Raw genomic sequence first — 14,686 nt, 5'->3', positions numbered from 1 at the left:
TATTAGGAATTAATTTTGGGGAAATAGTCTGACGAGGATGTCAGTATCGAGGCCGTTGTCGCTGCCTGAGAGAGCAAAGTGTTCTAGACCGTGAGGTAATACGCGAAATAGCGCGTGAATTCCGACGACGGGTCACTAACGCCGGCGTGGAAAGTTGTGGTGATGGCATAAGCCAGCCACACAGGGGCACAATCCCGCCTGGGGAAGCCACGGTTCGTCTGACCATTGAGTTCAGAGTCCGTGGTAGGATCCGGGGATTGGTGCCCGTGAGCCAACCAGTGCAACTTTCGATACCTGCCGGTGCAGAGGAGGGATGGGCGAACCATGGCGATGTTGTATTGTCGTGGAGTTTATTATAACTTCGTCCACGAGAACCATGACCCCGAGTGGTAGGTGGTTGGTACGGAGAATACAATTCTCCGTTGGGGCCCGTTCCCCTGCCACCGGTGTGGAAGCGCCCTTCCCTGGAGAAGTTTGGCGGATCGAGAGGTTCATTTGGGGTGAACCTCAGAATGAGGAGGGTGCATATTTTTTATTTATTTAATTTTTTTTTTTTTTTTGGGGGGGGGGCTTTTGGAGGTCATCACGAACTATTGGCCTTCGAGGGCCGTCTCTTCTTCTTCTTTGCTTCTTCCTCTTCTTTTTTGTTTCTCTACGGTTTGAGAATATAATATCATTGTTCATTTCCGTAAAAATGGATCCCCAGTAGTAGTATATAAATACTTTTGAAACATCGTGAGGTTAGAGTTAGGGGCGTGAATTGCATTTCAAGCCAGCGTACGAACTGGTCTCGTACCTAGGTATGAACGGATTATGCAAGCCAGGCCTCGACCCCCTAGTGCACGTAGGCCGATCCGGGCTTCGGCGATATCCTTCCCGCACATGAATCAGGAAATCGATAACTAGGCTTCGTATATCGTATTTCGTATACAAATATCCTTTTCATATTGAAATTAAAATACTAATAGTTATGCCATACAACCGTTAAACATCGTACGATAACGAGAGACTAATATAATCGCAAACAGAAAAGGGAAGTAAAGAAAAGTCGATTGATCCCTTCATATTACAAGTATTCTGAGTTAGTTCAGCCTTACTTTGTTTTTTTTTCTCTTCCAAAGACCAGACAAAAGTGAATTAAGGGAGAAAAGAAGAACCTAGGATGCCCTTGGCTATACCGTGGTCGCTTCGTAGAGGCTGGCTCGCGAAACCAGCTTTACCTTCCTCCAAATAGAACATTGCAAGAGAAAAACATGCAATTTGACTTTGTTCTTTTTTCCCTTAGCCGCCATCGTAGATAATACTCCACCCAACGAAACATATAAGAAAAAGAAAGAAGAACCCCCTTAGCTTACAAAATAAACTCCCGTCCAATCAATGCATCTCATACTCCACCGAATCCCTCCCCCTCGTCTCCTCCCGTCCTAAATTCTGCCTTCGTCCTTTAAAATACCACCACATACTACCCCACGTCATCCAAAATCCCACCCAGCTATAAATCTGCATCCTGAAATAACTCAACAGCGCCGTCGTACTCGCTGCCCTGGGTCCATTCGCCACAATAGCGGTTAATGGACTGGTCAACCGTATCATCCCCAGCATAAATATAAAGCATAACAGTCCCAACAATCCCGACAACCACAACATAAACCAGAAGTAACTGGCATCAAGGAAATAACAAGTTCTATAAACTTCATGCCATGAACCCGTGATTATTGATAATGGGACGATGAACATTAGCGAAAAGGTATTAATATACCATAATAACCTCCAAAAGGCACGTTGATGGTCTTCGTAACTTGGACTATTATTGCTGCCGGGTGATGTGGGACCTGTATTTAAGTTTTCGAGCATGATGTTATAAGCTTGGAGGAGGGTGAAAGGGTGGAGTGCTGTGAAGAAACTGGAGAAGAGACCGGCGATGAAACCTTCTGGCGCGAATCGGACATGACGGAGAGAGGTCATGAAGAGACCGAAGGTGATGGAGAGGGCGGAGGAGAGGGTTGTCACCGGGAGGGTTTGGGATTGCAGGTGGGTGGCAAAGAAGAGGGCGAAGGGGATGGTGAGGATTCGTGACATTTGGTAGACGGGGAATTGGCCGTATCTTCAATAAAGTCTTCTGTTAGCATCTACGGTTCAATATAGTATACGATGGCCGGGTGATAACGTACGCAAACGCAAAATTCGAGATTAATATCTTCAACGAAAAGACAGCCGAGGCGAATATAAACTTCCTTCCGGTCTTCCATTCAAACTCTAGAACGCTACCGCGAGCTCCCCAACCCCATCCTTGAGTCTTTTGATACACTGGCGGGTCGGGGGGTGCCACGACGAAACCGAATTGGATAAAGTAGAAAGCAGGAGTGATAAGCCTGGTCAGGTATGCCCAGAATACCAGCATAACCTGGGCTGTTATCAACTGGGCCGCAGTAACGAACATGGGGTAATTGAATCTGCCGAAAGCTCCGATGGTTAGCACTTTGCCTCGTTCAATTCAGTTCCTCCGAAGGGTCCTTGTTCAACATACTTGTAGACACCGGCTATGCACATAATCAAAAGTTAGCAATCCACTTTCATAAATTTCCGGATTTCATCAGAGCAACATACTCCACAGCAAAACATGCTCGTGGAACACCATCCCGCCACCAATCCCGAGGTAGAAAAATATTATCAATCCTACAAAGAGTTTTTGGCCCCACGGTGTATCCCATATCTGCCATATCCGGCCGGCTTGCCCCCGTTTCGAAGAAGACCCTGCAAGCGAACCATTGGACGTCGATAGCGGGAGGAGGGAGTTTGAAGGTTTATGATTCGGAGAATCGGTGTCATCCCACGGTGGAGACTTTGATCGCGAGCTCGAGCCGTTCCGGGAGTGGTGAGGCATCTCGAGAGTCGGGAGAGGGGGGGAGGGGGAGAGAAATGGTGACCGCCGTCCGGTCCGGTATGGAGAAGGCTAGCTTTTCCGGCGCGACGTGGTCCTTTAAAGGTTCCCGGCGATTGTGTTGTTTCCACGGTTTGCTTTAACTTTCCGCCGTAACGTTGATTAACAGATATTCGAGAGTTATTCGTGGGCGGACGTTTACTGCTGCATCGTGAAGTCGAAATATGGTATCAAGAATGATTGAACATGGAAAGGAAGAAAAGAAAGAAGAAGAAGAAGAAGAAGAAAGAGGAGGATGAAAAAGGAGTGGAGAGGTTGCAGCTAACTAAAACGTCCATCGAATCCGAAGCTGACCGGGTCTCGACTTTTTTTCCCATGGGATTTCAGCCTCTAAACCGGTTAGGGGCCTGAGGTCGTCTAAGCCCTTGGCTTGCGCACTCTCAACCTTAAAACTACACCCCGGATCCCGGCTCGGAACATGGTTTCAGTGTGGGTTCCTTCCGGACAGAGATGTCGAGCTCGAATCTGGTGTTCTGGACGTGCATGGGAATTCGTAAGAGTGGTTTCATGGCAGACGGGAATGTGGTCTAACGTTAGATTACGTTGCATTTATCACCGTGCTAATATATACTCTTGGGAGCCCCGCCATTAATCGAAGTTTACGTTGATTTGATCACTAACCATTTTTATAAACTACTGTAGCTATCTAGTATTTTGAGGGATAAAAATACTATCTCAAAAAGAAGATGCGGAAACAGGTAGGAAGAATTTACGGGATAATAACGGGCGACTATAGTACCAGCTTTGGAAGAAATCTCAAAACCGCACAGCTTAATCGAATCATAGAAAATCGACTCGCCCGTCGATAAGGACTAGTTGGGATAGATCAATCGTGGTTATACTTATTTCGGGCAGAAAAATAGACACTCAATATTCCACCCCTATACAAAACGGTCGCATATTAGCCTTCATGCTTCACGAAACGAGCATATCGAATTTGAGGAAAGATGGGTGGATGTATAAATACCTCCGCGACCGCCCAAGAAGGATCAGTCCTATCATCAATATAAACATGCAACCCCCCATCATTATAATACTGCCACGAAACTCCCTTGCCAGCATCATCCCTCCCCAGCCTACAATACGGATTCTTCCGAATATCATAAACCCACATATCATCCTCCTTCCCATTATCATCCGTATGCCACGCCTGCCTAACATCATCCAAAGGCCCCCAATAGAAATGTACGTAATCCCTCATCTTGAATCTATTCCCATTCGGTTTCTTCCCTTCCTCAAACCACCCTTGATCTCTAAACGCATGTTGCGGTGAAGCCCTCAACCTCGGTCTCCCTTCGATATCCGTCCAACATTGTCCCTTTTCTGAAGCATCGCATGTAGAGCTGAAACGGTCCGGACTGAGGTTTTCGGTTAAACTGGTCCATTCGCCTTTATCGCGGTCGGCGTTGAAGTTTGTGAGGACGAGGTTTGCGTCCGCGGGCCATCCGCTCCAGTTCGCTTTGATGTCGTCTTTGACCGATACGTGCATTTTGATTTGGTCGTAGGGCCAGGAGAAGGTGGATTTGCGGCCATCGGCTATCATTACCCATTCTGCGTGGAGGCGGCAGAGGGGTGGAGCGTTTGGATCGGCATCGCGGGTGGTGAGGTCGTTGGTAGATTCGGCGTAGGTAGTGACGGTTGCGCCGAGGAGGATGGTGAGGATGGTGAGGGATAGCATCTTTTTTACTCAGGGAGTGGTGAGAACCCTTTATGTGGTAAGCTATTTCTGTATATAAAGGGACTCTTTGAGGCTAATATAATACTAAAACTTAAAGGGACAGAGAAATAATATCTACGTAGAGGGTATTGAGCTGGAATGGACGGGATAGGCTTGAGTGTGGGATCTATACTTCTCCTGCAGATGATCATGCAGGAAATGATCTGATTATATAAACTAACGGCTAGGGCCTACAGATGCATATTCCCAAATTGTCTACTTCTAGAAGCACATTCGGCGAAAAAAAAACTCTTTGTTGAAGGGCGCGTACTTGCTGCGGTATACATGTCCACAACTTAGGTACTTGTGTTCGAGAGGCGCTAGGGGTCTGGGCTTTCTTTCTGCATTCGTGCCACTGACTGTAGTACTAGTTGGCGCAAAGAAAATATTAACAGGGTGGTTTGGTTTTAATTAGCGGGTTACAAACCAGTGTCGGTGTCGTTATAAATTAATTCTAAGGATTGACACCGCAAAGCTAGGTCTAGCCACCTGGATATATCTATTCTATATCGTTTACAGTTAACTTGCTAGACCAAGTTGCAACTATCATGTTATTTCCACTTGAGCTACTTGGATCATCACATATCTCGGATTTTCAAACAACTGAGCAGTCGAGCTATAACCGATTACCGGTATCGCACAGCTCCAACTAGCCGTTTCATATACAAGTTGGTCGTCTTGCTCCTTTTGCGAGTTTGGGACATAGATAGTAGACTTTTTTTTTGAGCGAAGCCCAGTGGTAGTATTAATAGCCTCTGTTAGACATTTTCGTTAAAACGGGCACGGCGAATATAACGAGAACAAATCCATGCTTCTTACTCTACATTTAGAGGCTTCGCCCGACCTGGCTCCAACATCCCGTAAAACCAAAGCACTGCGTTGTCACTGTTGCATCTCCAAAACGGTGATAGTCCCAAAGCCTCATCAGACGGCATCATGCGCCAGGTTAATTCCGCCCTCGACGCGTTATGCCGTCATCTCTTCTTCCCTCCAATCCGCTATTCCCAACTATCGGCATCGATATCCCGAGGGTTTCCTCTAAACCAAAACCCACTAAGATATCTATAAAAAGCGCATGTGAATAAAGCCAGTCAGAGTATAAAACCATGGTAGTGTTAGCACTCCCCCTCCCACGAACCCGAACTCTGGACCTGGACCGTTGGGCGGATGTTATACGAGAGCGCCTCAACCTCCCTTCCACCCAAGAAGGCCCCCAAAGCACAGCAACAACAAACCCCAGTAATAGTCTACAACAACAACCTACGGTTCCATTGTTATTTACCTTACCCACCGAAATCTTCAGTTTGATATTAGAGCGGTTGACATTCCGAGATATTGTGGCATTCTCACTTACCAGCCGTGCGCTGCGGGATATTTACACACCCCCTGAGGATCCTAAACGTCGACGGTGCGCGCAGAGGATACATTCGGTGTTTCTGCCGCATGTGAATCTCTACCGCCGTAATGTCCACAAATGCCCCTACTGCGCCCACCCCCTCTGCCCCCCAACATGTCCCACCGCCCTCCTCCTCGACAGCAACACCGGAATCTTCTTCCCCTCCTCCCTCTGGCCGGACTGCGCCCGCGCTAGGTTCCTATACGCTCACAAACCACACCCATCAAAAGAACACGTCGATTGTCGACAACCGCCTTCCACAGGCGGCGAGTACTCGACAATATGGTGTTCCCACCACCGTTGTCCGCGCGATCTGTTCAGCATAAAACACATCCATAAACGTTCCGGACCTGAGAGTTTTCTTGCCGAGTATAGAACTCGAAGGGGGTGGAAACTTGCCAGGAAGTCTAGAGGACAGGCGCCAAAGCTCGCTAGATGGTTCGTCGGGTATAAAACAAAATCACAGGAAGAAGCTATTTCTATTTCCAACGGAGGCAATGAAAAGGCGGAGAGGACAGCAGGATGTTACGAAAAAGTCTTTTATGAAACTTTTTGTAGACATTGTTTACGTCCTATTGAACATGTTGGGGTGAAGTTGTACCCTAGACCGCTAGGAAGTTCTTCATGTGCTTCTTGTAGTAGTGCTCCTTGGGGGAGGTGGAATAGGGGTTGTTTGGATTGTGGAATCGTTAGTGTGAAGATTAGGATGATTGATGTGTTTGATGAGAAATGGTCCGGGTCGAGGATATTCTCAAAATCCAAAAAAAGGGATGGAGTATCAAACGACCTCTCCTGGCAAGAACACTCCGGATACTACCTCTTTCTCGCCACCGAATGTCGAATCATAAATACAATCGGCGCCGTAGAGCGGCGACGCCTAGTCCCCGTCAACCCCCAAAAGGCAGATGAAGCATTAAACATCGTCAGAGGGAGGAAGATATATAATATCGATAAACCAAAAGTGGGGATCGAAAGTCTGCCGTATAAGATACTGTCCCAGATTTTAGGATATTTGCAGGAGGATTGGGAGGATCCGTCGTGGTATAGTGCTTTGACGGCGAGTTATTGCTTCTTGAAGGCGTCGCAGAGGATGCATCCGTTCGTGGGGAGGCCGTATACGGCGGAGGAGGTTTGGAGGGATAGTTATCGGTTGCATAGTATTTGGTGACTTATTTTTATATAATAACATATCTAATCAATCGGTTTGAGATCAACATCGTTCGAACCATCAGTAGCCCAGAATGAACTCGTGCCCGGACACGGAATGAATCGACAATTGAATTTAATCCCCGAAACCCTAAGTTTAGTCATCACACCCCTGCATTATACCTATTACTTACCCGAATATTGCAGTTTAAATGAATCACGATATGATATCATCATGATCTTAAGACCCTTGATGGCGGGGAGGAACAAACGCTATTTCCCAATCCGGTAACTTTCTAGGATGAATCATTCTGAACTCGCAAGAACGCTACGCAACTCAATTGAATTTTTTTTATTCAATTCTCCATATTTGAGAACAAACTGGGTTTAGATTTAGTTTATAGAGAGCTATGAAGTAGAATTAATGGGCAGAAAAGGTGTATATAAGAACTGTCAACCAATCCTATTTTCATATCTTTTTTTGTCAAGACACCACAATACAAGAACATAATTCATAGACACTTCAATCATCTCACCAACAACCCTACCCAACCACCACGGTCTAAAACTACACCAAACAATGCCGGACACAACAGCCAACACACCGGACGCCACCACCTCCACTACCACCCTCCCATCGACAAACTACCTCTGCACATCCTGCCAAATCTCCTTCCGGAATGGCCAGGAACAGCGTATACATATGAAAGAGGCGTGGCAGTAAGTATTCATCAATATCATTAAATTATGATATGGAAGTCTAGGGGCTAATTATATTGGAATCGAAAAGTGTTTATAATATCAAACGACGGATGAAATCATTACCACCGATTGCTCTAGACATCTTCGAAACCGAAGTTGAGAAAAAGACAGATGACAAGGCATCTGCGAATAAAAGCAAAAGTAGCAGTAAATCCAACAGCTTAAACGGCAGCGACGAGGAACTCTCAGACACCGAAAGCGAGGAAACTGTATCACCATTCGACTGTCTCTTCTGCAACCAAACCTTCTCAACAGACAGCGAAGGTGAAGACTCCGGCGAAGCCTTCTTAGCAAACCTAACCCACATGCAAAAATCCCACAACCTCTCAATCCCCGATCCCGAAATGTTAACAGACATCCAATCTCTAATCACCTATCTCGCCACCGAAATCAAAATCTGGCACGAATGCCTCTACTGCGGCGCCACAAAACCTTCCACTAAAAGCATACAATCCCACATGCGTGATAAAAACCACTGCCGTCTAAACTTCGATAGAGAACCAGAACTGCTTGAATTCTGGGAGAACACACGGTTTGTGGAAGAAGATGGGGCAGCGGAGTTGGAGAAGGAACTTTCAACGATGGGTTTGATGGAGGCGGAGAGGAGAGGAGCGACTGGAAGGGTTATTGGCTCGAAAAATGCTGCTGCTACCGCTAAGAAAGCGGCTAGGAAACGGACAACCGCGGTATCAACGACGAGGCCTTTACCGGAGGGCGAGAATTCTGAAGAAACGGAAGTACCGCCACAACAGCTTGCCGGACCGCGGTTATCGTCCAGTCGACAATTGGCTCGTCGTGATGAGATGAGTATAATCGGTCTTTCGGTGCAGCAGAGGCAAGCACTGGTTTTGGCCGAGAAGAAAGCACAGAGGAGTGAGGCGATGGCGAGGAGGGCGAGAGAGTGGGTTTATGCTAAGGGAGCGAATTCGCAGAAGTTTGATCAATTGGATAATCAGATGAAGTGGGGGAAGCAGAATCATAAGTTGCTTCCTAGGTAGAATCCGTTCTATTGCTATTTAATGTTCGATTATTCCTGGATACAGGTATTACATGTTCTTTCTTCAGGGGTTGCTTCCGGGGAGTTATTACAAGCACGGCGACTTTTGGTTTATTAGGGATATTTCTCTGGCGCAATGGTTTGGTTGATGGCAAGGAATGTATTCAATAGTGCAGAATAATCAACTTTCTATCAGGATGTATAGCTTCAAGGTATCTACCTATGTATCAAAGGAACAGTAGTATGTACATTCTATAGAGAACTGGACTGGTAGTGGTAGGAGTGGTAGTTATACCCTGACCCTCCCCCACTCCTCCAACGGCTCGTCCGCATAAGCAGCCACCAATACCCTCCCCTCAAGGTCCACCGTCCCCCTAAAACACCCCCCACAGTTCATCTCCATAACCACCTCCCCATCCTCATCGATCCCAATAACCGCCCCATCAAAATCCCTCCTCCCATCGCCCGCCCTCTCCATCTCCCCGCCACGCCCACAAACCTCCCTCGCAGCCTGCTTTAAAGACTTCCCACCAAACCTACATCTACTGGTTATATTATGACAAGCCGCAAGTCTGAGAAAGTAATCACCATTGCCGGTGCCGGAGAGACCCACAGCTTTGCGAGACTTCGTTGGTTTTATGGGCCTTGAAGAGAATGGTAGGCAGGATTTTAGGAAGTTCTCAGGACTGAGTTGGTTGCTTTCGATTGTCCATTCTTCGGCCCAGAAGCCTGCACCGGGTGTTGGAGTGTCGCCTATCCTTCCGGGGACTTTGTTGGTGAGACCCCCTGTTGACGTAGCAGCTGTATAATAAAGACAGTTGGTTAGCGCAATATATAAGATCCAGATGGGGAGACGGGCGTACCAGCGATGACTCCGTTTCTATCCAAAACTACGCAGCCGACGGTTCCTTGTGGTAAATATTCATCCAGCCAGATCAACTGTTCCTCTTCTTTCTCTTCTTTACCACTCTCCTTACCCCCCTTCTCCAAATCTCTCAAATGCTGCTCCCACCTCTTCTCCGTAAAAAAATACTTCTGATCCACAATCTCCAACCCCCAATTCTCCGCCAACCCCTCCGCGTACCCCCCACTCAAACAATTATGCTGTCTACCCCTCTCAACTGCCGGATTATCCCTCACCAATAACTCCTTCGCGAATAACACTGGATTCTTAACGTGTTTTAATAAATACCCGCTTGCGCAGCGTTTGTGTTGTCCTCGAGAGACCATGACTGAGGCTTCTAGTTCGTTTGTGCCGTCGAGGGTGAATACCGCACCTTTTCCGGCGTTGAAGAGGGGGTCGTTTTCGAGGAGTTGGACGGCTAGGGCGGCGGCATCGAGGGCTGAGAGGGCACCGGAGAGGAGTTGGGGGTGGACGGTGGTGAGGACGTGGGAGAGGGAGGTGAGGTAGGCATGGCGGGAAGGAGGGGAGAGGTTTTGGTGGGTTATGTTGCCTGTGTGAGGGGGTGGGGTTAGCTGATGGAGCAGGGACGGCTTGTTGATGGGGAGGCCGTACCTGCTCCGCCGTGGATCACGATTCGAGGTCGGACTTGACCGGTTGGATCTTCCATTTTTATTGATTGGGGAGAGAGGGGGCAGATCGAGCTCGATGGAGTGGAGATGCAAGATGGTTATGGCTAAGACATTGTCTAGCCAGGCGAGATTCGACGTTACACAGGTACACCACGCGAGGTTTGACGACACGGAGTTTCATGACATGCTCTCCAGACTGACTCTGGTTTTTGGCATTAAATTGGGGAACGGATACTCTACGTTTTCAGGGCTCTCGAGCTCGAGGATGGATAAGATATCCGACATGGGGATGCAGATGCAACTGCTCAACAGGATGGTAATTACTAATATACAGACAAATCCCGAATGAAAAGTTAAAACTTCATGACCCTCGACCGGCCGGAATTACAAAATATCGTCTCGTATGATGTTAAACGTTCAAAAAGTCGCCGTACTATGGAACATCGGTTTCAATACAAACAAAAGAATATTCATTCAACTCTTCAAGAGTAACCATCGCTGCCCAGCGAATGCGAAAAGATCCGAACTAACGCAAATCACTCCACCTTCTTAAAATATCACCTCCCCTTAACAACCTTCTCCCTAACCTAGTCCCTATGATCATTCGCGTTCTTATCCAAAATCCGCTTCCACCCCCACCTCGGATCATTCGGCGTTACACTCCTTGGAATTATTAACAGTCCGATTATTAGGAATACCGGTGCGGCGAGAATTAGAAGCAGGCCTGTGATGACTAGGAAAAGGCCGAGGAGAATGAAGGAGAGGCCGATTAGGAGAGGGGAGAAGAGGACTAGGAAGTAGTAGCCGCGGGGGATGCGGAAGGTTTTGTAGGATTTGGGGGATGGTTCTGGGCTTTTTGGGTTTGGAGGTTCTGGATCTTTTGTATTTGAGACGGTTGTGGTGGTCGAGGATGACATTTTGGAGTTTCGGTATTGGGATGGCTCGATTATAGATGTTTTTCCAATAGATATCGACGGTTGGTATTAGATACTAAGGTAAGTGTTTAGAGTGGGGCGATTTGGTTATGAAGAAACCATTCAATTTGCGTACCTAAAATTTCACGAAGGAGGAAGGTTGGACGGACAATCGCTTTAAATTCTACAAGTCTTTTTATGCTATTCGAATGCACGAACAGAATTTACATATATTTTGCGACCTCATCTCTACGTCATCATGCATCCTCCAAGGTCATACCCCTGCCACCCCACCACCCACCTCCACCCTTCGATAACGATCCGGACCCTTCGCATTCATCCCCCTCCTGAGTTTCCACTTCCCAAACTCCTCAACCGCATCCCTCAAAACCATCCTAACATACTCCAAACAATCTTCCACACTCATCGTTACCATATCCTGATTCGTCCTAACCTCGCATAGTGTAGCTGGATTATTCCACCGTCCTTGGATTGAGAAGTATATCAATTCCGTTCGAAATTCGGTGGCGGGCTTTCCGGGGATGTCGAGGGAAAAGTAGGAGATGGTTAGGTGGTTGGAGAGGGTTGTGAGGAGGGAGGAGAAGGAGGTTTGGGTGTAGGATTTAAAGCTGTCGCCGTATTTTTTCGTTGAGGGGAGGGGGTAGCCGAAGGGTTCGTAGTATTCATTTTCTTCTAATATTAGATTTCTGATACTCCCGCCATTTTTCACCAGGAAGGTTGTTAGGCTGTCGAATTGTAGCTCGCATCTTCTAAGCTTCAGCTTCTTTAGCCGTGGTAATACCGCATCAATCCTAAGCGGATACACCAAAAACAGTTTCTGCGGGAGATTCTGTCTTATATAACCCCTCGAATCATCATCATGCGATAACACCAACTCCTCCAAACCCTTTAATGTTTCAAACCACCCCGATATTCTATCGGGATAAACATCTTCTTCATCCACCCATACACCAGGGATAAACCCCGCAACCTTCATCTCCAAGGTTCTTAACCCCCCCAAAACATTCTGATATCCTTCTATCGCATACTCTTCTTCTGGAAATTTTGGGATACCGACGCCTTTACTCTGCGGTACCCATTTTAAATCATCGAGCAATGGTGATAAAGTAGTTAACACCCTCACCAACGGGCGTTTAGCCGCATATAACCCCTCAAAAACCCACGGTACGACCTTCTGTAACGAAAAATCCTCAAGAGAGAAAGAACAATTCGTCGCTTCTCTAACTTTTTCTAATTCTGATATGGTGATGCCGTTAAATTCGTTATCGTGTATACAATCTTTGAACGGTATCGGTTCCAAGTTATTTATAAACTCCACTGTTTGGAGATTTTCAAGGGTTTGGAGGATTAGAATGAGATTCGTGGTCGATGACGATAATTTACAATTCTCATGTCCGGAAACCCCATTCTTTGACGCAGTCAACAACGGTTGTAAGTTTGGGAGTAATCCCCCATCCGGCAAAATCCGTCCGCGGATATATTCGGTATATAGCCATTTTATCTGTGTTCTTGAAAACTGTGGGCATTGCAGCGAGATTTTTAGGTGTTTTAAGTGGGAACGGTAGAATGGGGAAGTGCGGGTTTTGGAGAGGAAGGCGGAGATGGAGTTGGAAGTTGGGTAGAGGGTGTAGGATTGGAATTTTTGGTGGAGGTAGAGGGGGTGGAGGATGGTGTAGATGTGACGGGAGGTGAGGAGGAAGGAGGGGAGGGAGGTAGTGGGAAGGTGGGTGGTGATTTGGGAGAGAAGTTCGGGGGGGAGGAGGTGGTGGAAGGGAGTGGTGTTCGGTGAATTGGGCATGGTTTGTGGTTAAGTTGTGAAGTTATCATAGAGAGTCTAGCCGGACGCGGGACTAGACCGAGCTGGACTGATAGGTATATAATCTGGCGATAGCTATATGGCAGTGAGATGAGGAAATGTAGATACTCGAGAATAGAGACGGTGATGATTCAATCGATATATCGATCTGGGGTTCGCGCTCTCCTTGGAAGATTGAGTTATAGAGGTCTCGACTCGAGGCTGGGCCCTGGCTCGAGCTCGATACGAATGAGACTAAGCTCGATCAATCCATTTCCAAAAGAGCCTACTGCAACACTAAAAATACAACAGCTAAAGGGTGAAAGGAGTTATATAAGCTTCGAGCCGCTGAAGAACTGGGAGGTTCCTGATAAGATAAATTTTGTAGGCAGCTTTCTGAAGAACATACTAGATATCTACACAGCACTCTAGAACGCCTATTATTCTAAGAAGTATCTATATCTAAAGAACTGTATACCACAGCTGACATGCCTGACGGTTACAACACACCTCCCTAACAGCTTCACCTTTCACGACTGCAGTCTTAGAGTACGTTTCATTTAAGTCTAAAATTAACTATGCCTCTCCCACAACTTCTTAAAATCCCCCTCGAACTCCACTACGAAATCATCTCCCATATAGACCTCGACGACCACCCATCTGCCATTTCGGTATGTCCGCTCTGGAAGAAAATCCTTTCCAGCGGTGCATCACAACAACGACGACAAAATTCTTATACTCGAACTTCGTGTGTTGGGAAATGGTTTATTGTGAACAGTATCTTGCGAAGCGGCAAGTTAAAGATCAAGATGTCCTCGAAACCCGGGGTAAAGGGGGTCGATGTTCGCTTCTTTTGGAAATTCGATGAAGGGGATAATGATTATTTCGAAATAACTGACTGCGAACTGCTTGACGAGGCCGCGGTAGCTTGGCCCGTCGGTCATAATTTCTACCAAGCTGAACTCGTAGCCCTATACGGGGCCATCGAAGAGTTACAAATAAACAACCACTATCTACACAAAATGCTTCTTTACCAGAGAAAATATTTCGACAAGAAAAATATTATCAAGGTGAAGGATATAGCAGTGGATTGTTTTTGCGCCGCCGTGAATCCCCTGAAGATGCCGCCCATCGAGCTCGTGAATATGGAATGTTTAATTCAGATCATAGACGTGAGGCTAAACAGTCCGTTGAACTGTTTGGTGATTCATGAGAGGGGTGGGGTGGGGAAAGTTTGTTGTAGCTAGCTGCTATCTCACGCTCAATAATGTTGCTTGTGTTCTGGAAGAGTTGGCATGAGAAATAATGTATTTATTTTTAGATTTCTTATTCATATACTAACGCTGTGAAGAGGAGAGATAGATATCACGGTTCTCTGCCAAAACAGGCAGAAAGATGCACATTTTTCTCAGAGGAAAAAGTAATTCATATTTCGGCGTTTTTCTTATGACATGTAGACCATCA

General features: G+C 46.7%; 7 protein-coding genes across 7 annotated transcripts; 2 read left to right on the top strand and 5 right to left on the bottom strand.

Moving 5' to 3' along the window:
- Positions 1-1,374: 1,374 nt before the first annotated feature.
- Positions 1,375-2,884, bottom strand: DFL_000553 (uncharacterized protein; the record flags this gene model as incomplete). The annotated part of the gene is made up of 5 exons (XM_067634802.1): positions 1,375-1,576; positions 1,760-2,104; positions 2,172-2,453; positions 2,528-2,540; positions 2,608-2,884. The coding sequence occupies 5 exons, from the start codon at positions 2,882-2,884 to the stop codon at positions 1,375-1,377; spliced, it is 1,119 nt and encodes a 372-aa protein (XP_067495094.1).
- Positions 2,885-3,842: 958 nt separating this feature from the next.
- DFL_000552 (uncharacterized protein) lies at positions 3,843-4,619 on the bottom strand (the record flags this gene model as incomplete). The annotated part of the gene is made up of 1 exon (XM_067634791.1): positions 3,843-4,619. The coding sequence occupies one exon, from the start codon at positions 4,617-4,619 to the stop codon at positions 3,843-3,845; it is 777 nt and encodes a 258-aa protein (XP_067495093.1).
- Positions 4,620-5,764: 1,145 nt separating this feature from the next.
- On the top strand, positions 5,765-7,222 carry DFL_000551 (uncharacterized protein; the record flags this gene model as incomplete). The annotated part of the gene is made up of 1 exon (XM_067634780.1): positions 5,765-7,222. One exon carries the CDS (start codon positions 5,765-5,767, stop codon positions 7,220-7,222), a length of 1,458 nt encoding a protein of 485 aa, XP_067495092.1.
- A 558-nt stretch (positions 7,223-7,780) lies between these two features.
- DFL_000550 (uncharacterized protein) lies at positions 7,781-8,960 on the top strand (the record flags this gene model as incomplete). The annotated part of the gene is made up of 2 exons (XM_067634768.1): positions 7,781-7,920; positions 7,991-8,960. The coding sequence occupies 2 exons, from the start codon at positions 7,781-7,783 to the stop codon at positions 8,958-8,960; spliced, it is 1,110 nt and encodes a 369-aa protein (XP_067495091.1).
- Positions 8,961-9,248: 288 nt separating this feature from the next.
- Positions 9,249-10,530, bottom strand: DFL_000549 (uncharacterized protein; the record flags this gene model as incomplete). The annotated part of the gene is made up of 3 exons (XM_067634756.1): positions 9,249-9,760; positions 9,823-10,413; positions 10,476-10,530. 3 exons carry the CDS (start codon positions 10,528-10,530, stop codon positions 9,249-9,251), a joined length of 1,158 nt encoding a protein of 385 aa, XP_067495090.1.
- Positions 10,531-11,079: 549 nt separating this feature from the next.
- Positions 11,080-11,409, bottom strand: DFL_000548 (uncharacterized protein; the record flags this gene model as incomplete). Its single annotated transcript, XM_067634745.1, has 1 exon — positions 11,080-11,409. One exon carries the CDS (start codon positions 11,407-11,409, stop codon positions 11,080-11,082), a length of 330 nt encoding a protein of 109 aa, XP_067495089.1.
- Positions 11,410-11,438: 29 nt separating this feature from the next.
- DFL_000547 (uncharacterized protein) lies at positions 11,439-13,225 on the bottom strand (the record flags this gene model as incomplete). The annotated part of the gene is made up of 3 exons (XM_067634734.1): positions 11,439-11,482; positions 11,543-11,581; positions 11,734-13,225. The coding sequence occupies 3 exons, from the start codon at positions 13,223-13,225 to the stop codon at positions 11,439-11,441; spliced, it is 1,575 nt and encodes a 524-aa protein (XP_067495088.1).
- Positions 13,226-14,686: the final 1,461 nt, after the last annotated feature.

Source organism: Arthrobotrys flagrans, assembly GCF_004000055.1.
Source record: "Arthrobotrys flagrans strain CBS H-5679 chromosome Unknown unitig_15, whole genome shotgun sequence".
NCBI classification, from domain to species: domain Eukaryota; kingdom Fungi; phylum Ascomycota; class Orbiliomycetes; order Orbiliales; family Orbiliaceae; genus Arthrobotrys; species Arthrobotrys flagrans.
Note: the sequence above shows the minus strand (reverse complement) of the source record. Positions and strands in the feature narration are given on the sequence as shown.